Raw genomic sequence first — 23,635 nt, forward strand, 5'->3', positions numbered from 1 at the left:
TGGTAGCGTTCCTGACCCACTCGAGAGTGAGTCAAGCCAAGTGCCTCCAATTCTAAGGTGCCCTGAACCTCCTACGCCACGGAGGTCTCAGAGAGTGCGCAGAGTGCCCACCTACTTAAGCGATTACGAGTGTTCATAATGTTTTTGCTTAGGGGGGAGGGATTTGTTATGTATTGACTTGAATGTAAATACTGACATGGGAATCGTCTCATTGAAACTCTATGTTAAGCTTCAGCCTGGGCTAGGATCCTAATGTAACCAATAGGAGTCCTAGCCCAGAGAGTGTCTACCAATCACGCTGTAAAGCGGGACCGCTTGTGATTGGGCATTATATCTTCAACCTCATAGGTTGTTATTTGTACAGGGGGTGTGGCTACACTAGCCGGGAATGTTTAAATACAGAGCAGCCAGTGCTTGTCCTTTGGCTCGAGTGGTTCGAATGATGGACCTGGCTGGCGATCGTAACTAAGCTGAAGAATAAACCGCAATTCTTGCTGAATCACTCTCCCGACTCTTTGTTAAGCGCTCGACTTAACAGTAAGTTGCTTCCTCCCCGCCTTTCCCCACCCCTGCCTGCCTGGGGCCAGGGAGGGCCTTGGCGGGGCTTCCTCGCACTCCCGCTGGCCTTGCAGGTCCACCGCCGGGCCCCTGATGTCAGGGGGTGTGACATATGCTAATGAGTTATGCTAATGAGTTTCCCTAGCTCTTTTTCTACGAAATGACCCCTGCTTGTAACTACCCGAGGTGGGTCAGCAGCCCAAGTTACAAGAGTTTGCGACGACCTTACTTTAAGCATGCCTTTGCCAGTAGGAAGGGAAAGCACCGACACACACACACACACACACAGAGGTGGTTCTTTTTCACTTATAATAGTAGAATTCAAGATCCCCAGTGAAATGCTTTGACAGTTGTTTTTGTGCAGGAAAAACGGAAGTATTTCATCAAGCAGTGCCATATTTAGTTGTGTGCACTTTGCCAGGAGGCCAGGCTTTCGTGGACAGAAAACTGATCTTGATCCTGATTGGGCACCACAAGCATGGGAACTGAGGAAAGCCTGCATCGCCTGCGTACTCTGTAATGTGTGCAGTGTCTTCGCTCAGCGGCTGAGCATCTGCTTGGCACGCAGAAGGTCCCAGGTTCAATCCCCAGCATCTCCCGTTAAAAGCCACCATGGGAAATGACATGCTGGATCTGGCCCTTTGGCTGCTCATTGTGGAGCTCAGGGGTGTTGGGTGAGCAGTGGTGTTTCAAAGGCCAGAAGGAACTGGCCAGCAGAGGGGCAATGCACAGAGGGGGAGAGAAGGATTCCTTTCAGTCTTGACTTATAGATAGGAACTCTCAGTCTGGGGCAAGGGATGCTCTGTATTCTTGGTGCTTGGGAGGGGGGTCAACAGTGGGAGGGCTCCTAGTGTCCTGGCCCCACTGCTGGGCCTCCTGATGGCACCTGGTATTTCTGGCCACTGTGTGACACAGAGTGTTGGACTGGGTGGGCCATTGGCCTGCTCCAACTTTGGCTTCTCTTATGTTCTTGTGTCTGGGGCGAGTGATGCTCTGCATTCTTGGTGCTTGGGGGGGGGCAACAGTGGGAGGGCTTCTAGTGTCCTGGCCCCACTGCTGGACCTCCTGAGGGCACCTGGTGTATTTGGCCACTTTGTGACACAGAGTGTTGGACTGGATGGGTGACTGGCCTGATCCGACATTGGCTTCTCTTATGTTCTTATGACTTCTAAAACTACGGGACTTCCCTTAGAACTTTTTCCTAGCTGCCCTAGCAAAGAAGCAAAGCCAAGGTCAATGTACTCTGATCGCTAGAAAAGCTTTTTTAAAAAAAATATTTTATTTAAGCTTTTCCATAACATTTCAACCATATATTTTTACATGTATAATATTGGAGTCTACTTTTCCTCTTTACATTTTAACCAAGCATAAAATCTAGACCATCTATTATTAAATACACTCTTATCTTTCCCTTGTAGTATCATTGTTAAATTATCCATTTCTGCCACTTCTAACAATTTATATTGTAACTCTTGTATTGTAGGCAAATTGTTAGCTTTCCAATATTTAGCAATCAAAATTCTTGCTGCTGTTACAATATAAGTTAGCAAATACTTATCATTTGGATTTAATCCATCCGGCATCATGTTAAGTAGATATATCTCTGGAGCTAAATCTAACTTAATTGTTAACATCTCTGCTATTAATTTTTGGACCTTTTCCAAAATCTGTATATTTTTTCACAATTCCACCAAAAGCTTGATGCGGGGCGGGATGAGGTGAGAGGCCCAAAACGCATCACCCCCAAAACTGCTATTCGGCACATCCGAAGCCCCAGACCCACTGATCACTGGAAACCCCGAAGCATGCAATACTTCTGGGGCGAAAGGACAAAACGTGGCCTCTGCAGATGTCGCCCTGACAGAAACGGAGCTCACAATGTCACACAGGTGAAGTTCCTCCTCAGTTGTGCTTTCCATGGTTTGGGGGTTGCAGATTAATTTTAGCTCCTTTATTGTTCGTCTCCAAAGAGCTGCATTATTTATGAGAGAAGCAGTGGCATGAAAAGATACGAAACACAAGACTAGAGACAGCTGCTTCTCCCGCGGTTAAACCGTTTGTGTCGGCTCACCTGTTCTTCAGACAAACCTCCCCCCCAGGGATGATTGTTGTACCTGCCGCACTGTCGCTGTGCTAGGTGGCCACACAACACTGTGTGCCTCTGCTTTATTCAACACCTTCTGTTTTGCTCTGATTTGGATTTTGAATTTGCTTCCTGGCTAAAGTGCGTGAAGCATCACTGCTCTTAGGAGCGCATTAGCCCTCTTCGGAACTCTTCAGGGACTATGAGGAACATATTGCAAAAAAAACCATGAAGACCAATAATAAAAATTTCTTGCAGAACAGCAGCCAGAGAGGCAGTGGGGTGCTTGGATGACTAAAGAATGACAGGGAAGAAGAGAAGAAGAAAAGATTGGATTTATGCCCCACCCTTCACTACCCAAAGGAGTCTCAGAGCAGCTTACAAACTCCTTTCCCTTCCCCTCCCCACAACAGACACCCTGTGAGGTAGGCAGGGCTGAGAGAGCTCTGACAGAAACTGCTCTTTTCCAAGGACAGCTGTGCCAGAACTATGGCTTGCCCAAGGTCACACCAGCAGCTGCAAGTGGAGGAGTGGGGAATCAAACCCGGTTCTCCCAGATTAGAGTCCGCGCACTTAACCACTACACCAAACTGGAAATGGCAGAGAAGCTGAACGCATTTGTTTTTTTTTTCCCGGGGGGGTTGCCTCTGTCTTCACTGTGGAAGATGGGAGGTGCTTGCCAACTTCAGAACCGCTGATTGCGGGAGGGGTGTTGAAAGACCTGAGTTGGATTGAGGTGAGGGCCTACGACTGATGGAAGAATTAAAAACTGACAAATCACCAGGCCCCGATGGCATACATCCTCGAGTTCTGAAAGAACTCAAATGTGGATCTCCTGACAAAAATATGCAATCTGTCACTAAATCTGCCTCCATTCCTGAGTACTGGAAGGTAGCTAATGTAATTCCCACCTTTAAAAAAGGTTCTGGAGGAGATCCGGGAAATCACAGGCTGGTCGGTTTAATGTCGATACTGGGTAAGTTGATGGAATCTGTTAAAGATAGAATTAGTAGGCCCATTGATGAATAAAAGCTACTGAGGAAGAATCAGCATGGATTCTTTAAGGGAAGAACTTGTCTCATTAACCTTTTAGAGTTCTTTGAGGGGGGTGAAGAAACATGTGGACAGGGGTGATCCAGAAGATGTTTTGTTCACATAGACTTCCAGAAAGCTTTTGATAAAGTTGCTCATCAAAGGCTCCTAAGTAAACTCAGCAGTCCTGGGATAAGAGGACGAGTCCTCTTGCGGATTAAAAACTGGTTAATAAACAGGAAACAGAGAGTGAGTCCAAATGGGCAGTTTTCACAGTAGAAGGTGGTAAGGAATTTGATACCACAGGGCTCGGTCTGGTGCTTTTTAACTTGTTCATTCATGATTTGGAGTTGGGAGTAAGCAGTGAAGTGGCTAAATTTGCGGATGATACGAAGTTGTTCAGGGTGGTGAAAACCAGTGAGGATTGTGAGGCACTCCAAAGGGATCTGTCAAGGATGGGCAAGTGGGCGTCAACATGGCAAATGGGGTTCAATGTGGCCAAGTGCAAGGTGATGTACATTGGAGCCAAAAATCCTAACTATAAATACACATTGATGGGTTCTGAAACTGGCAGTACCTGACCCAGAGGGAGATTTTGGAATTGTGACAGATAACTCACTGAAGATGGCAACTCAGTGTGCGACTGCAATAAAAAAAGGCCAATGCTATGCTGGGGATTATCAGGAAGAGGATTGAAAACAAATCAGACAGTATCATAATGCCCCTGTATACACCTATGGTGCAGCCTCCTTTGGAGTACTGTGTACAGTTCTGGTCACCACACCTCAAAAAAGACATTATAGCATTGGGGAAAGGTTCAGAAAAGGGCAACTAAAATGATTAAGGGAACAGAACCCCTTCCTTATGAAGAAAGGTTGAAGAGGTCAGGGCCCTTTAGCTTGGAGAAGCAACGACTGAGGGGGTGACATGATCGAGGTTTGCAAGATTATGCATGGGATACAGTAGGGATTTATTTATTTTATTTATTACTTTCAATTTATATCCTACCTTGCTGGTACAGTTGTGGCTCAAGGCGGCTTACACAGTTAAAATGCAGTAAGACCAATAAATACAGTAAAAATTCACAGTAAAAAAAAAGAAGTACTTTTCTCCCTTTCTCACAATACGAGAACTCGTGGGCACTCCATGAAATGAATGAGCAGATGGCTTAGAACAGATAAAATGAAGTGGCTCTTCCCCCAAAGAGGAATTAATACGTGGAATTCACTGCCACAGGAAGTGGTGGTGGCTACAAGTATAGACAGCTTCAAGAAGGGATTGGATAAACATACGGAACCAGCGGCTATTAGCCACAAGGTCTAGATGGCACACTCTGTCTGGGGCAAGGGATGCTCTGTCTCCTTGGTGCCTGGGGGGGTGCACAGTGGGAGGGCTTCTGGAGTTCTGGCCATGCGGGTGGACCTCCTGGTGGCACCTGGGTGTTGGGCACTGTGTGACACAGAGTGTTGGACTGGATGGGCCCTTGGCCTGATCCAACATGGCTTCTCTTATGTTCTTATGTCTGGGGCAAGGGATGCTCTGTATTCTTGGTGCTTGGGGGGCCACAGTGGGAGGGCTTCTGGAGTTCTGGCCATGCGGGTGGACCTCCTGGTGGCACCTGGGTGTTGGGCACTGTGTGACATGGCTTCTCTTATATTCTTATGTCTGGGGCAAGTGATGTTCTGTCTTCTTGGTGCTTGGGGGGCCACTGTGGGAGGACCTTTGGAGTTCTGCCCCCGCTGGTGGGCCTCCTGATGGCACCTGGGTTTTGGGCACTGTGTGACACAGAGTGTTGGACTGGATGGGCCCTTGGCCTGATCCAACATGGCTTCTCTTATATTCTTATGTCTGGGGCAAGTGATGTTCTGTCTTCTTGGTGCTTGGGGGGCCACTGTGGGAGGGCTTTTGGAGTTCTGGCCCTGCTGCAGGACCTCCTAGTGGCACCTGGGTTTTGGGCACTGTGTGACACAGAGTGTTGGACTAGGTGGGCCTCTGGCCCGATCCAGCACAGCCTCTCTTATGTTCCTGGAAGACGAGGAAGAAGAGGGATTTCAATGGGGGTGTAATGCCATAGAGTCCACCTTCCAAAGGAGCCATTTCCTCCAGGAGAACAGGTCTCTGTCACTTGGAGATTAGTTGCAATCCCAGGAGATCTCCAGCCACCACCTGCAGGTTGGCAAGCCTAAGAGGGAGTGGGGTTGCACCCACTGGCCCGAGCTACAAATGTCCATCTGAACATCCAGCTGTATGTGGGCAGTTGGCCATGTGTCAGTTGTGGGGGGTGGAGAAGGGGCCAGCAGAGCTCTGAGTCTTCCAGCAGTCCCTCTTTTTCTCCAGACGCTGCGCTTGTTGGTGTTTGTGTGTCTAGGCACTATTCTATTGTGAGCCTTGTCCACATCCAGCTGCTGGATGACCTTGGGTCAGTCACAAGTTCTCTCGGAGCTGTTCTCTCAAGGACAGTTCTGTCAGAGCTCTCTCAGCCTCACCGACCTCACAGGGTGTCTGTTGTGGGGAGGGGAAGGGAAAGGAGTTTGTAAGCCGCTCTGAGACTCCTTTGGGTAATGAAGGGCGGGGTATAAATCCAATCTCCTCCTCTTCCTCCTCCTCCTCTTTTTCTTCTTCTTCAAGTATCCCATGGATGTTAGGCCACTGTGGCTGATGTGCATTCTGCAGGGGAATGGAAGGAACTGCTTTTGAAACCATGTGAAGTCATGTTTCTCCTGGCCAATGTAGATTTTGTTTTCCAAAAGATGCTTGGAAAGAGTGCCGAACATGATCTGGGCGAAAGTGGGCAGTGTGAGCTGTGGCCCTGTGGGACTTCTCAGTCAGGTTCCTCGGCCTCCACCGGGTCTTAGGCCCTCACCGTGGAAACCCGGGACCATTACGCCAGTGTGACGCTGTCCAGCAGACGAACCTCAAGCTGAAAAAGAGGCCAGCTTGGAGGGCGCCAGGAGCCTGGACTGACCCACGTTTCTCTCTCCCAACAGCACCTCCCAAGGAGCCCGTTCTGATGTGCCGGTCCAATAACTACCCCAACGGCTTCTACTGCAGTTGGCACCTGCCCAGCCCGACGTACATCCCAGATGCTTTTAACATCACCGTAAAGTAAGTGGGGTGGGGGAGAAAGGGTGGCGGTTTCGGGTAGAGTCTGGGGGAGCTTAAGATCTCTTGCAGGAGAAGACCTGGCCACAGGAGTCCGCGCTCAATGGCTCTTACATGGGACCGGGCTACACATGCAATAAAATGTAATGCCAGGTACGGGAGGTATAAATTTTATAAAGGATGCTGCCAAACCCAACTATTGATATTTTAAACTCAAAATACACGCATGCTTAAAACATTAACACCCTTACAGTATTTTCTTAAAGTATCTCCCTGATGCTCACGCGCCTGCGAGACGGAGCTCTTCCGCCAGTCTTTCAGCTAGGGTGCCGCCACTACTATAGAGCCCTGGCCCTCGGTTCTTGACACCTAGCCTTGGTTTTGACCTCTAGCCTGCGCTGTAGGAAGATCTTGAGCAGAATGACATCTCGGCTTTGTAAGCATTCTGCAGAAGTCAGCCATCTTGAATAGCTAATGAACCATCCTCAGCACTTTATGAAATAGTATTAGTTATAATGTCATTGTTTTAGATTATTTTATGTTGTTTTTAATTGTATTTATGTATTGACCGTGAGCTGCCCTGAGCCTGCACTGCGGGGAGGGCGGGGTATAAATGGGATAGATAGATAGATAGATAGATAGATAGATAGATAGATAGATAGATAGATAGATAGATAGATAGATAGATAGATAGATAGATGATAGATGATAGATAGATAGATATAGATAGATGATAGATAGATGATAGATAGATGATAGATAGATGATAGATAGATAGATAGATAGATAGATAGATAGATAGATAGATAGATAGATAGATAGATAGATAGATAGATAGATAGATTAGGATAGATAGAATAGATAGATTAGGATAGATAGATAGATGATAGATAGATAGATAGATAGATAGATAGATATTAGCACTGGGACAGTATGCAGGGACGTAACACACAGCCTCTGTCATCTGGCAATAAAGGTAATGAACAGTTGCTTGCGGGCCAGTTCAGAGCCACGGACCTTACATTTGACACCCCTCATCTACTGCTCAAGATCGATGGTTCCCATTTTATCTACTCGCCGAAGCTTTCAAATCGCTGGGTGGACAATGAGCTGGGGACAGTAGGCTGGCTGCTCACACCAGCGCGGGGCTCGAACTAACACAGTTCAGATGTTAAGGCAGTGGGATATACCCACTGTGCCACCGCTCCCCAAGATCCAATCAAATCAGAGCCAATGTGTCGAAATGTCGTGATACAATCACAAACCAATATCTGTGGCTCCCTTGTGAAATTCAGTGCCCCAACAGGTGACGGCAGCCACTGGCCCAGATGGATGAAAACAGGGGCTGGATAGATGTGTGGACGATGGGTGCAGGTGGCCGTAATATCCCATTGGGTCCTCCAAGCTATATCTTCTGAAGTTCTTTTTAATAATAATAATAATAATAAATCGATTAATTGTTAATTGCACACCAAAAAAAGAGCAATCCAAAAGTCAAACTATTATAACATGATTGACCGGTAACCTCTGATAGTTCTCTGAATGAGCCCTGACCAGGATGGGCCAGGCAAGCCCGATCTCAAGCGAAGCAGGGCCGGCCCCGATTAGTCCTTGGACGGGAGACCACGAAGGAAGTCCAGGGTTGCTGTGCAGAGGCAGGCCATGGCAAACCACCTCTGTTAGTCCCTTACCTCGACCTGGATGGCCCAGGTGAGCCCAGTCTCATCAGATCTCAGAAGCTAAGCAGGGCTTGTTAGTACTCGGATGGGAGACCACGAAGGAAGTCCAGGGTTGCTGTGCAGAGGCCAGCAATGGCAAACCACCTCTGCACACCTCTTGCTTTGAAAACCCTCCAGCAGGGCTCTTTTTGTAGGAAAAGCCCAGCAGGAACTCATTAGCATAATAGGCCACACCCAACAGCAGGAACTCGTTAGCATATTGGACCACACCCCTGCCAGCACAGCTCATTAGCACATTAGGCCGCACCCCCATGTTACCAGAAGTGTGGTCATCCAGCCACACCCACCTTTTGCTTCTTATTCTGTTTACTTTGTTTGTTGTCAAAACCCAGGGCCTTTTTTTGTTGCAGGAACTCCTTTGCATGTTAGGCCACACACCCCTAATGTAGCCAATCCTAATGAGTGTCTCCTGTTGGGTGTGGCCTGTTATGCTAATGAAGTTCCTGCTGGGCGTGGCCAACTTGGGAGCCAGCCGGAACTCCGTTCCTGCGCGTTCCTGCGCGTTCCTGCCCCAAAATAGCCCTGCCCTCCAGGGTTACCCTAAATCGGCTGCCACTTGACGGCACCTTCCACCACCGTGTGAATTAAGGACTGACCGATCCTCAGGGTGGATGTCTAGTACCCCTCCCGTGGTGCTGTATTGCTGCCATTGTTAGTAGTCCTGGAAGCGCCATCTGTCATTATTTCCTCTAATCTTTAAAAATCCATTTAATCCGGAGCCCACCGCCTCCACCTAGAGGCAAGGTCTCCCACAAGTTACTTAATTAGATCCTCCTCGCCAGTTTTAATGGCGTGCAGTCTGCCTCCCCCAAAACGTTCAGCCCCTTTGAAATTTGTTTTGCACCGTCTGATCTTTCGCTCAAATCAGAGCATCCGTGTGAGCTTCGGAGTTTTGTTTATATGAAGTTTTGCAGCAGCTCTAATGGTGGAGGGTCCTCCCCCACCCCCACCCCCGGCCCGGAAATGGCAGGATCTTTTTTTGCATCATTAATGATTCACAATAGTTATACTGAAAGACACCCTCACACACACACACACACACACACACACACACTCTTCTCGTAGTCTTTTGTTTCAGCAGTTCCAGACTTCTGAAGGGTTTGGAGAGGAAAGAGGGAGCTGATGGTGGAGTGTAATTTCCCTCTCCAGGAGGAGTAAATGAAGCAACTCTCTTTGATGTGCAGAACCTCTGATGGATGCTCTTGTGGGAGCTGACAGGGTCAGCTTTTGCGAATATGTTCGAGGTGTGCGAGAAATTGCTTCATCCACCTGAACTTTTCCACCAGGGCCGTGTAGATGTCAGGAACATTCTCACCTGCAGTTCTGTGGGATTTGGGGCTTGTGGTGGAATAATTTCTTTTTGGTCTTTCTTTTTCCAAACAAGAGGCTGGGTTCACCTGGAAAATGTTTGAAAGCGTAGTTTGATCCCGGAGTTTGTTGTGGTGGTTAGCTTCGTTCGTAGCCTAACCTGCTCCCTGAGAGCGAAGGCAGTTTACAAAACATGAAAAGCCATTCAACTGGAAAGCAAAAACCTCCCATAATGCAGTAGGACTAGGATTTCACAACTGGAAACCGATGCAAACAAAAACTGGCAAGGCATACCATAGCGAAGAAAGGGAGTTATAAAGGTAGAGGTCCTAGAGGACATTGCAGTAAAAGGGGAGGGGGGAGACATACAATAAACACATGGCAATAGACTATCTTTTGTATGTTGTAGGGCTATCTGTATGTTGTAGGGCTATCTTTTGGCTGTGCGCCTGCAGAGTGCAGGGAGTTGCACTAGATAACCTGCAAGAATCATAGAATGTTAAGAGTTGGAAGGAATCTTGCAGGTCATCTAGTCCAACCCCCTGCACTCTGCAGGAGCATAGCCGAAAGAGAGCCCTACAACATACCCAAAAGATGGCCGTCCAGCCTCCGCTTGAAAATGTCCAGTGAAGGAGCATCCACCACTCCCGAGGCAGACTGTTCCACTGCTCAACCACTCTTACAGTCAGGAAGTTTCTCCTGATATTGAGCCAGTATCGACTCCCTTGTAATTTCCACCCATTAGATCTAGTCTTGCAATCCGGAGCAAGAGAGAATAGATCTGCTCCATCTTCTACATGACAGCCCTTCAGATGCTTGAAGAGAGAATAGATCTGCTCCATCGTCTGCATGACAGCCCTTCAGATACTTGAAGACTGCAATCCTGTCCCTTCTAAGCCTTCTCTTTCCCAGGCTAAACAGACCCAGCTCTTTCAGCCTTTCCTCGTAAGGCTTGGATTCCAACCCTCTCACCATCCTGGTTGCCCTCTTCTGGACACGCTCCAGCTTATCAACGTCTTTCCTAAAATGTGGTGTCCAAAACTGGACACAGAACTCCAGGTGAGGCCTGACCATAGCAGACCAGAGTGCAACTACCACCTCCCATGAAGGTGGACTTGCAGTGTACTCCATTTTCCCTGGCAATCCCACCCCATGCTGTTTCCTCTTTTACCCATCCTGGCATCCCCAGTGTCCTCACCTTCTTCCTTCTCTCCTTCGCAGCCACCAACCAACCTACCTTTTATCCACTCTCCCCATCTTGAGCTATATTTATTTCATTTGTGGGCATTAAAAAACATCCAGTTCCCAAAAGCATAAGAGCAGATACAGGCCCAACAGCATTAAATATTTTGCAGCCTAAATGCTCATCACGGCAGGCCTCAGACTAGGTGCGGCTTGGGGAAAAAACAATTTAAGAGATCAACGTTTACTTAAAAGAAATGCTTTGGTCTCCTGCCTAAAAACGGAGTCAGGTGGGTGCCAGTTGACCCTGAAGGGAGAGGGCATTCCACAGGTGAGGGGCCACCACCAAAAAAGCCCTGTCTCTGTTGGCCATCCACCTTCCCTGTGCAGGAAGGGTCTTTGAGGAGCAGAGGTCATTTCGTAGAAAAAGAGGTGCAGGAACTCATTAGCATAACTCATTAGCATAACTTATTTGCATATGCCACACATCCCGGACATCACCGGAAGTGTGTCAGAAGGCAACACCCACCACTCAGGCTCCACTGGATTGTTTTGGATTCCTAACTATGGGGGGGGGGGCGTGCAGATCTGTCCTCGCAGAGGAGGGAGAGCTTGTACCTGAATAAAACTCGGTCTTAAAGGTGCCACTGGACTGTTTTGGAAATGCTGGCTCTGCAACTTACCTGGCTGCTTCTTGCTCTGACTGAGGGCTGCTGGGAGCAGGGGGTGGGGCTTGTTGCATGTGCCCGCCCCCTGGGCTCTTTACTGCCGGAGCTCTGCTCCTGTGCGCTCCCGCAGGAAATGACCCCTGGTGAGGAGGATTCGTAACGGGTAGGCTGGCCAGGCTGGGAGGAGAGGGTCCTTCCGCTGCGCTGGCCCCGAGCCACTGAGGGCCTTAGAGGTCAGAACCAGCCCTGGGAACAGGTGGGCAGCCCCTGTGTAATGTATTCAATTGCTGCCATTGAATGCATAACTGTATGTGAACAACATAATTTAATTGCCATGTAAAGCTTCGTCCTGGGCTAGGATCCAAATCCATCCAATCGCATTGCTAGCCTGGGAAGAACCATCCAATCACAAGTCAGCAAGCTCCCAGAGCGGGAACGTCCGTGATTGGTCCTTATGCATACAACCTTATTGGTTGGTAATTTTACAGTGGGTGTGGCTACATTAGCCGGGAGAGTTTAAAAGCAGGACAGCTGCAATGTAAAAGCTGTTCTGGCTATCAGATGTTGATCCGTGTTGGAGTTGTGTTCGAGTTGTTGAATAAAGCTGAATCTTTGCTGAATCACTCTCCGACTACTTTGTTAAGCGAGCGACTTAACACCCTGCAAATCTTCTTGGCCCAGGGTTGATATGATCCCGATATCCAGCCTCCGGATAGATGAGGCCTGTGCGGATGGATGCTTCTCTCAGCGTTTGAGCTGCGCTTTAATTAAATGATGATTTGGTCAACGGGGGACGTCTATTTATCTTGCTGAAGAGCACGCCAATTAATCCAGCATGTGTGCTAATGAAAGTCGTTTCCTGCACGCTCGCCTGCGTCAGCTGAAATCAGGGCTCGCGTGCTTATCGGCTATCACGGGATCTCAGTGCCTGTCAGACATGGCGGGTGTGGCCTTCATTTCCTGTTCCACGACAGGAAGCTGCTGAGCAAAGGCAGCCGAGCTTTCTTTATGAGATCCAGAGTCCGTCTCTGTCTGTCGGTGCATTCGCTCGTCCCTCTTCCCATATATGCCTCGAAATCGCTCCTGGACTCTTGCTCTCTTCTAGTTCGAGGGCCAGTTTGGTGTCGTTGTTAAGTGCGCGGACTCTAATCTGGGAGAACCAGGTTTGATTCCCCACTCCTTCGCTTGTACCTGCTGGATGACCTTGGGCAAGCCATGGTTCTCTCAGAGCTGTTCTTGAAAAAGAGCAGTTTCTGTCAGAGCTCTCTCAGCCCCACCAACCTCACAGGGGTTAGGGGAGGGAGTTTGTAAGCCGCTCTGAGACTCCTTTGAGTAGTGAAGTGTGGGGTATAAATCCAATCTCTTCTTCTTCCTCTTCTTCTTCTTCTAGTGCCACAGACAGATTACCACAGCTACCCATCTTGATCTATTCTCCACAGCCTTCGTTTTCCTCCTCAGCTGACCTCTCCTTATCTCTGTTTTTGGTAGGCACGACTCTAAGGACATCGTGTGTGAGAAGGACATGTCCCCCAAGAACCGGTGCTACATCCGCTACCTTCACCTCTTCTCCACCAAGAAGTACAAGGTGACCCTGACGGTCACGAACGCCCTGGGCAGGAACTCCACCACCATCTCCTTCGATGAATCGATAGGGAAAGTCCGTGACGCGCTCCGTTTGGGCGGCTGGGTCTCGCAGGGGCTGAGCAGGCAGCCCAGTAGGCGCTGCCCTGGCCTGCAGTACAGGGGTGTCGTTGGGCTTACCAAAACAGACCTTGCGATCAGCCCTGCCAATGTCTCCCCAGGGAAGAAGAACATCACAGCTGGTTCTTGGGGGGGGGGGATCCGTGAAGGCTTCTGGGTAAAGACAGCTGGGACCGTGCTGAATTGCGCTTTTAAGTGTCCAATAGTGCTCTATGTTACATTTATCTTCTTGCGGTCCTCACAACAGCTTTGCGAGGTAGGCCACTGTTCCTAGCATACTGCCAGGTGAAGAGACCGGTTAGCCCTAACTTCATGGCAGAGGCAGGATACAAGCCGGCCCAAGTGCTGAATTGTATGCCAGAGGGGCTCATGGGTATTAAAAAGTTTGCACCGTGCTTCTTCTTGAAGGAGCCTTCCCTAGGAGACAGGACAGTCTTCCTCTTTATTGCCCCCTGAAAGAGACTTGACCAAAGTCCTAGAAAGAGTCTAGGGGAGAGGCCACACTGGGCTAACTCTCTCTTGTACCCACTGGTCACGGCTCTAGTTGGCAAGCCTTAAGAAAACTTCTCCTGGATCAGACCAGTATGAGTCCCTCTAGCCCAGCATCCTGTCTCACCCAGTGGGCAACCAGTTCTTCTGGAGATCCAACAACAGGGCAGAGAGGCCGAGGCCTTCCCCCGATGGTGCCTCCTGGCTCTGGGATTCAGAGGCTTCAGCCACCGTGGCTAGTAGCCACCAGTGTTCCCTCTAAGCTGAGTTAGTGTGAGCCAGCTCACAGTTCTTTAGCCTCCAGCTCACACATTTTTGTCTTAGCTCAGGAAGGATGGCTCCGGAGCAAACTAGTTTATGCAGTAGCCAAACTGCTCGCTCTCACCTTTAATGCCACTAGCTCCCAAAGTAGAATTTTTGCTCACAAGACGCCTCATCTTAGAAGGAACATTGGTAGCCACTGATGGACTTCTCCTCCATGAATCTATCAAATCCCCTTTTCAAGCTGTTCATTCCCGTGGCCATCGCTACATCCTCTGGCAGCGAATCCCGCATTTTAATCACTCTTTGTGTAAAGTGGTATTTCCTTTTGCCCGCCCTGAACCTACTGCCCATCAGCTTCATTGGATGCCCTCAAGTTCTAGTCTTTTGGGAGAGGGAGAAAAAGTTGCCTTCGTCCACTCTCTCCACCCCCACGTATCGTTTTATAAGCCTCTATCATGTCCCCCCTTTGTCGTCCCTTTTCCGAACTGAAAAGTCCCGGGTTCTTCAGCCTTCCTGCGTAGGGAAGGTGCTCCAACCCCGAAATCATCTTGGTTGCCCTTCTCTGTATTTTTTTTCTAGCTCTGCAATGTCCTTATTGAGACGCAGTGACCAGAGCTGTGCACAGTCTGCACCATAGATCTAAACAGGGGCGTTCCAATAGTGGCTATTTTATTTGCAATTCGAGTCTGCCTTTTTCACTGCTACAGCACACTGGATTGACGCTTTCATTGAGCAATCCACTACAGCCCCAAGATCTTTCTCCCTCTCACAGGTTCAGTTTGGTGTCGTGGTTAAGTGCGCGGACTCTCATCTGGGAGAACCGGGTTTGATTCCCCACTCCTCCACTTGCACCTGGCTGGATGACCTTGGGCAAGCCGTAGTTCTGTTAAGAGCTGTCCTTGAAAAAGAGCAGTTTCTGTCAGAGCTCTCTCAGCCCCGCCTACCTCCCAGGGTGTCTGTTGTGGGGAGGGGAAGGGAAAAGGAATTTGTAAGCTGCTCTGAGACTCCCTTGGGTAGTGAAAAGCGGGGTATGAATCCAGTCTCTTCTCTTCTTCATTAGCCTATACTTGAAGTTGGGATTCCTCTCCTCTACCAGGTCAGATCTTCGGAGCTAAACAGGGCTGGCCCTGGTCAGTCCTTGGATGGGAAACCGCCAAGGAAGTACAGGGTTACTACGCAGAGGCAGGGAATGGCTAAAACTGCCTCTGAAAGTCTCTTCCCTTGATAACCCCACGAGATCACCATAAATCAACCATGACTTGACAGCAAAAAACCCAAATAGTCTTTAAGGTGCTCCTGGGCTCTTGCTCTTTTCTACTGCTGCAGACAGACTAACACAGCTACCCACTTTGATCTATCCAGTTTTGGGCACCACATTTGAGGAAGGAGGTTGACAAGCTCGAGCGTGTCCAGAAGAGGGCAACCAGGATGGTGAGGGGGTTGGAATCCAAGTCTTAGGAGGAAAGGCTGAAAGAGTTGGGTCTGTTTAGCCTGGGAAAGAGAAGGCTTCGAGGGGACAGGATTACAGTCTTCAAGTATCTGAAGGGCTGTCATGTAGAAGATGGAGTGGATCTATTCTCTCTTGCCCCAGATTGCAAGACTAGATCTAATGGGTGGAAATTACAAGGGAGTCGATACCGGCTAACTATCAGGAGAAACTTCCTAACTGTCAGAGTGGTTGAGCAGTGGAACAGTCTGCCTCGGGAGGTGGTGGATGCTCCCTAGCTGGACGTTTTCAAGTGGAGGCTGGGCGACCGTCTTTTGGGTATGTTGTAGGGCTATCTTTCGGCTGTGCTCCTGCAGAGTGCAGGGGGTTGGACTAGATGACCTGCAAGGTCCCTTCCACCTCTAACATTCTATGATTCCTTGGGCAAGAAAACCAGCACGGCCAAGGAGGATCATCAAGTGAGAATGGGCACCTTGCTCCTTTGCCACCATCCGCCGCAGCGGCACACCAACAGTGCTTACTGTCCCCTTGCGAGGAGTCAGGCCCAAAGTTCCCTCTAAGCTGTGTTAGTGTGAGCCAGCTCACAGTTTTTTAGCCTTTGGCTCGCACATTTTTATCTTAGCTCAGGAAGGATGGCTCCAGAGCAAACTAATTTATGCAGTAGTCATATCGCTCATTCACAACTTTAATGCCAGTAGCTCACAAAGTAGAATTTTTGCTCAGAAGACTCCACAGCTTAGAGGGAGCATTGGTCAGGCCATATTGCCAGTTTAAAGCATGCAAGAGGCATTTCATCTGGCCTGTCCAGCCCCTTCTTCCTCCACAGGAAAACCCTGGTCTCGCCTTTCATCCCAGATGCATAGAATGGAGTAAGATGAAATCCCTCTTTCATGCTTTAAACTGGCAATATGGCCTAACCTTTAAAGCCCTATATGGCCTGAGTCCAACATACCTAAGGGACCACCTTTCCCTATATGTTCCCCTGCGAGCAACATCTCCTGACGATGCCAGGCCCCAAGGAGGCCAGGCTGGCTGCTACCAGGGCCAGAGCTTTTTCGGTGGCGGCTCCTACCTGGTGGAACGAGCTCCCGGAGGAGATCCGGGCCCTGCGGGACCCTGCAAAACGGAGCTCTTCCGCCAGGCATTCGAGTAGGAGCTGCCACTATTGTACCATCATTATGTTACCATCATGAGCATCTGGCCCTGGGAAGAGAGACCGACCGTGTCACGTGGAACTGACAGTATTGAGACGTCATCTTTATGGAAGATCATTCGGGAACATCTAGAGCACTTATTATATTGTAATATTGTAGTAATGATTTTATATGGTTTTAACGTGTTCTATGTGTTGGCTTACGCCTATTTGTGAGCCGCCCTGAGCCCGCGTTTGCAGGGAGGGCGGGCTATAAATTGAATTCATAAATAAAAATAAAATAAAATGAAAGTAGTACAAAAGATAGAAAAGGTCAAACCGTGCAGAAATAACGAAAAATACTTTCAACAAAATCAGTATAATAATCTAACCCTATATAAATAGAGTAGTTTTTCACAAATGCAATAATATAGCAGTCAGAAAGACAAAAGTACATGGTCCAAATACAAAAATAGTCCTATTCATCCACCATCAAAAGCAGTCCAAGTCAAATTCCTCAAAAAGTGAAAAGACAAGAAATTTTAAGCAAAACTTTGGAAATGGTGAAAATGGACAAATTAACTCTGATTTTGAAAGGACAACCAGAGACTGTATTCGAGAATACATGGTCAAGATTTTACCAATGGTTTTAAGAGCATTCCAAGTAATTAACAGAACCATTTAAGCTTTCCCAAGGACCTTTATTATATAAATATGATTTATTGTCAAGCAGCGTAGTTATTGTTTACAAGGTGAATTATAGAAATTTATGAGAAATTAGGCATCAAAATGTTATTGAAGAACTGAAACGGAATTTTCCCCCTTCATGTTTGTTTTGAAAATAAAAAAGCATTTAAACAAAAAAAGTGAAAAGTCCAAATACAGAGGTTTATAATTCCTCTTCACAAAATCCCCGTCTCGCCGCTTGTGTCTCCGCTTCACAGCTCACCGATTTCAAATTGCCGTTATCGCCTGGTTTGCTCTCACTACTATACTGTAGCCAGTTTGGTGTAGTGGTTCAGTGCAGTGGAAAAGACAATTAGGAAAACTCTTAATCTGGGAGAACCGGGTTTGATTCCCCTCTCCTCCACTCGCACCTGCTGGATGACCTTGGGCAAGCCATAGTTCTGTCAGAGCTGTTCTTGAAAAAGTGTAGTTTCTGTCAGAGCTCTCTCAGCCCCACCTACTCACCGGGCGTCTGTTTGTGGGGAGGGGAAGGGAAAGGAGTTTGTCAGCCACTCTGAGACTCCTCCGGGTAGTAAGGGCGGGGTATAAATCCAATCTCTTCTTCTTCTTAATCTGGGAGAACCGGGTTTGATTCCCCATTCCTACACTTGCAGCTGCTGGATGACCTTGGGCAAGCCATAGTTCTGATAAGAGCTGTCCTTGAAAAAGAGCAGTTTCTCTCAAGAGCTCTCTCAGCCCCACCGACCTCATAGGGTGTCTGTTGTGGGGAGGGGAAGGGAGAGGAGTTTGTAAGCCACTCTGAGACACCTTTGGGTAGTGAAGGGCGGGGTATAAATCCAATCTCTTCTCTTCTCTTCCTCTTCTTCTTGTATTGTATTTTTGAAAAACAACTCTATTTATATAGGTTTAGATTGTTATACTCATTGATTGTTGAATATATTTTTTGTTATTTAAGCACGGTTTGATCTTTTTTTTATCTTTTGTACTACTTCTGTCCGTCCTGGCAAACCTACATGTTTTAACTGTCCCTTCCACACAGAAACGGGCACAGGCACTAGAGGTGGGCACTTAGCCAGAACTGCAGGGAAAGGGCAGGTGAGTCCTTGAGCCAAATACCACTTCTCTGCGGAGGCCGTCCCCAGGCAGAGGAAGGCAGGGCTACTGAACCAGCTGTGCAAGTAGTTGAAATGGAGAAGGGGGGGTTCCAGTTGGAGAGCTGAAAGTGGAAAAGACAATTAGGACGATACTTGAGTGACAGGCCTTAAGTCAGAGCTAGATTCAAATCCAGTAGCACATTAGAAACAACCCTCTGAAGCAAGCCTCATATTCCAGCTCAACACAGGATTTTGGGCAGGGTTAGGGGCCTCTTGGTAGTGGAATGTGCAAAATGAGCACAGGCTCTCTACAACCGAGGGCTTCTTCTTCTTCTTGGGGGCATCTGGGAGATCCTTAAGTGTACGGATGTGTCACTGGTGACGAAGATCAAGTTATTTGGTTGTTGTAGATTTTCCGGGCTCTATGGCCCTGGTCTTGGCATTGTAGGACCTGACGTTTCGCCAGCAGCTGTGACTGGCATCCTCAGAGGTACTCTCTGTGTCAAGGTGAGAAGAAAATTGGTAGGCAGGTAATTTATATCTAATCTAAACTCAAACAGGACACAGTATCTTATTCCAAGACACTGAAAGGCTGGACAACACATCCAGTTACCATGTCGGATTACACAGGGAAGCCATTGAAATCCATAAACATAAATGCAATTTCGACAGGAAAGAAGATAGTTTAAAAATAAACTGGGCATGGGTTTCCTGTCCTGAAAAATACAAAAGGCTCTACACCTGACAATAGCACTACAGATAAGGTTAGAATTTCAGCAGCCAAGTCCATATGCCAAAGAACCTCCTCAGGAAAGCTCCTCCATTAGCATGTTCTCAGCCTGGGGGACTCCTACAAGAGAATGACTCAGCCCTACCCCTCCTTCCTGAATAGAGATAAATTAACTGCCTATCAAATTACCTGCCTACCTCTGAGGATGCCGGTTACAGCCCGGTCCCGTCTCCTGGCGAAACGTCAGGTCCTGCAGTGCCAAGAGCACGGCCACACAGCCTGGAAAACCTACAACAACCAATGAACCCCGGCCGTGGAAGCCTTCGACAACATACGATCAGGTTAATTCCTGCCACAGTATTCCCCATTACTGTGTATGGGTGTGAAAGCCGGACAGTGAAGAGAGCCGACAGGAGGAAAGTGGATTTGTTAGAAGTGCCAAAAAGACAAATGAGTGTGTTCTAGACCCAATCAAGCCTGAGCTGTCCCTAGAAGCTTAAATGACTAAACAGAGTCGCTGGAAAAGCCGATCGTGCTAGGGAAAGCGGAAGGCAGCAGGAAAAGAGGGAGACCCAACAGAAGAAGAAGAGGAGGAGGAGGAGGAAGAGAGGAGGGGAGGAGGAGGAGGAAGAGATTGGATTTATACCCCGCCCTTCACTGCCCGAAGGAGTCTCAGAGCGGCTTACAAACTCCTTTTCCCTTCCCCTCCCCACAACAGACACCCTGTGAGGTCGGCGGGGCTGAGAGAGCTCTTGACAGGAATGGCTCTTTTTCAAGGACAGCTCTGAGACAACTTGTGACTGACCCAAGGTCATCCAGCAGCTGCAAGTGGAGGAGGAGTGGGGAATCAAACCTGGTTCTCCCAGATTAGAGTCCGCACACTTAACCACTACAGAAGAAGAAGACGAGATTGGATTTATACCCCACCCTTCGTTTGGAGTCTCAAAGCGGCTGACAAACTCCTTTCCCTTCCCCTCCCCACAACAGACACCCTGTGAGGTGGGTGGGGCTGAGAGAGCTCTGACAGAAACTGCTCTTTTTCAAGGACACCTCTTATCAGAACTACGGCTTGCCCGAGGTCATCCAGCCAGGTGCCAGTGGAGGAGGAGTGGGGGAATCAAACCCGGTTCTCCCAGATTAGAGGCCGCGCACTTAACCACCACACTAAACAGGAGATAGACGGACTCAGTCAAGTACGCCACAGAGGCCCTCCATTTGCAAGGCCTGAGCAAGGAAGGTTTTTAACCCGAGGACGGTTTGGAGGACATTCATTCATAGCCTCGCTGTAAGTCAGAACCAGCCTGGGGGCACATCTCACACACACACACACGGAGACAATTTTTAAAGAAGACTCACGACTCTGCCACGTGGTTACAACTCAAAGCGGCATTTCTGAGGTACCGCAGGAAGGGGATTGAGAACCCATCCCTGCCACAGAAAACACCACTTTAGCCACATGGACGGCATGAACTCCAGCACTCGGGTATCGCAGCCAGTTCCAGAACTGGCTGGCTGGCAGAAGGAGCCAGTGCCCCTTGGCAGCTGTCGGGCGGCTGTCTCTCCCAGCCACATCCAGTATGGGAAGGCATTTGACGTCTTCTTTGAGAGAGCAGCCCACCTCCTGGTCTTTGCAGAAGAGACGCTTCTTTGCTTAGAACTGGTTTGGGGCCAATAAGGACTAGGCCTCCACCTTGCCAGCTCCCAGACTGAGAGAACTAGGAGCCTGGCATGGTTGTCCGAGCCACCGTGGCAGGGAAATGGCAGGCCTCCTGGTCCTGGAAAGGAGGGTAGCCGTGTGTGTGAACAAGAAGAAGAAGACATTGGATTGATACCCCGCCCTTCACTACCCGAAGGAGTCCCAGAGCGGCTTACAATCCCTTCCCCTCCCCGCAACAGACACCCCGTGAGGTAGGTGGGGCTGAGAGAGCTCTGAGAGAACCGTCCTTGAGAGAACAGCTCTGAAAGAAACTTGTGACTGGCCCAAGGTCGCACCAGCAGCTGCATGTGGGTATGGGTGGACCGTAAGTAAAATATGAGCAGCCATTGTGATGTGGCAACAGAAAGGCGAATGTGATCTTGGGCTGTATCAACAGAGGCGTAACATCCAAACCACAAGATGTCCTAGTCCCGCTGTACACTGGATTGGTCAGGCCACACCTGGAGTCTCGTGTGCAGTTCTGGAGGCCTCGCTTCAAAAAGGATGTGGACAGAATGGAGCGGGTGCTGAGGAGAGTGACGAGGATGATCAGGGGCCTGGAGACCAGGCCCTGCGAGGAAAGGCTGAGGGACTTCTTGGGAATGTTCAGTCTAGAGAAGAGGCGCTTGACGGGGAACACGATCGCTCTCTTTGAGTATTTAAAGGGCTGTCATTTAGAAGAGGGCAGGGAGCTGTTCCTCTTGGCAGCAGAGAACAGGAGGGCTCGCGATCATGGGTTTAAATGAAGGGCAGGAAGGTAACAGCTGAGCCTTAGGAAAAACCTTTCTACAGTCGGAGTTGTGCAGCAATGGAATCAGTTGCCTGGGGAGGTGGTGAGCTCCCCCTCCCTGGCAGTCTTGAAACAGCGGCTGGACAAACACTTGTCAGGGGTGCTCTAGGCTGACCCTGCATTGGGCAGGTGGGTGGACTAGATGGCCTGTATAGGTAAAGGTAGAGGTTTCCCTTGCTCGAAAGACGATCAAATCCGACTCTAGGGCTGCGGTGCTCATCTCCGTTTCCAAGCCAAAGAGCCAGCGCTGTCCGAAGACATTTCCGTGGTCATGTGGCCAGCATGACTAAACACCAAGGCGCACGGAACACTGTTACCTTCCCACCGAAGCGGTACCTATTTATCTACTTGCAATTTCTTGCTTCTGAACGGCTAGGCTGGCAGGAGCTGGGGCCAGAGATGGGAGCTCACTCCATCACACGGCACACTCGGGTCACAAACTGCCGAACTACCTGCCTTCCAGACTGCAGCTGAGCCACCGCACCCCTTCCAATTCTGTGATCATAGGGTTCCATGAGGCTGGGAGAAATGGGGCGTCAACCCTTGTGGCGCACAGGGAGGCAGCAGCCCTTTCTCTGGTGCCTGGCACTCCCTCTTTTCCAGAGGACAGTTTCAGGCGGGCAGCCATCCCGGCCTGCGGCAGAAGAGGTCGACTCGAGTCCAGTGGCCCTCCTAGTGCTATTGGACCTGAATCTTGCTCTCTTTGAGAAGGGGCTGAGCCCTCAGAGCACAAACTAAGTTACTAAGTATTATCCCGCCACCCCAAGCTTATCCTCCATCAACCCCTCTATAGGCGTGAGCAGTCCACAGGTATCCCAGGGCTTTGTGTCTGTGTCTGACAGACAGTCCCTTAGGAGCTGCAGATGCAGGCATGGCTGTGGAAAGAGCCGTCAAGTCACAGCCGACTTACGGGAGGCAAGAGACATGGGGGGGGGCTAGCCCTTGCCTGCCTCTGCGTAGCAACCCTGGACTTCCTTGGTGGTCTCCCATCGAAGCATGGACCAGGGCGGACCCTGCTTAGCTTCTGAGATCCGACCAGGTGGGACCAGCCTGGGCCAACCAGATCAAGGCAAGAGGCGTTCAGAGGTGGTTTGCCCTCACCTGCCTCTGCGTAGCAACCCCGGACTTCCTTGGTGGTCTCCCATCAAAGCATGGACCAGGGCGGACCCTGCTCAGCTTCTGAGATCTGACCAGGTGGGACCAGCCTGGGCCAACCAGATCAAGGCAAGGGGCGTCCAGAAGTGGTTTGCCACATTGCCTGCCTCTGCGTAGCAACCCTGGACTTCCTTGGTGGTCTCCCATCGAAGCATGGACCAGGGCGGACCCTGCTCAGCTTCTGAGATCTGACCAGGTGGGACCAGCCTGGGCCAACCAGATCAAGGCAAGGGGCGTCCAGAAGTGGTTTGCCACATTGCCTGCCTCTGCGTAGCAACCCTGGACGTCCTTGGTGGTCTCCCATCCAATTACTAACCTGGGCCGGCCCTGCTTAGCTTCTGAGAGCTGACGAGATCAGGCCAGCCTGGGACATCCAGGTGAGGGAGCGGATACAGGTCTAGCTCTGTCCATGTGGCCATTTCTTCATTGCTAGCTTGAAGTCCAGGAGCACCATGAAGACCAACAAGATTTCCAGGGTGTGATCTTTCAGTCACTCTCTTGGAGTCAAATCCAGCTGTTCTGCCTCAGAGCACCACAGCTGCCCTCTGCCACTATTTATTTACTTGGCTGGGTGTTCTGGTTGATCACAAGCTAAGCATGAGCCTGCAGTGCGATGTGGCTGTGAAGAAAGCTAACGCAATCTTAGGATGCATGAACAGAAGCATTGCGTCCAGATCAAGGGAGGTGGTCATTCTGCTCTATTCGGCTATGGTCAGGGGCCTCACCTGGAGTCCTGTGTCCAGTTTTGGGCACCACATTTTAGGAAGGATGTTGACAA

General features: G+C 49.4%; 1 protein-coding gene across 1 annotated transcript in view; it reads left to right on the forward strand.

Annotated features, from left to right (window-relative positions):
* Positions 1 to 23,635, forward strand: part of LOC107123429 (ciliary neurotrophic factor receptor subunit alpha-like) — a 206,428-nt gene that overhangs the window by 113,524 nt on the left and 69,269 nt on the right. Inside the window, exons 4-5 of the mRNA XM_015426676.1 lie at positions 6,661 to 6,778; positions 13,161 to 13,319. Coding sequence (XP_015282162.1) covers positions 6,661 to 6,778; positions 13,161 to 13,319 — 277 coding nt within the window. The remainder of the gene's footprint in view (positions 1 to 6,660; positions 6,779 to 13,160; positions 13,320 to 23,635) is intronic.

This window comes from Gekko japonicus, unplaced genomic scaffold (assembly GCF_001447785.1).
Source record: "Gekko japonicus isolate JY-2015 unplaced genomic scaffold, Gekko_japonicus_V1.1 scaffold2437, whole genome shotgun sequence".
Lineage (NCBI taxonomy): Eukaryota > Metazoa > Chordata > Lepidosauria > Squamata > Gekkonidae > Gekko > Gekko japonicus.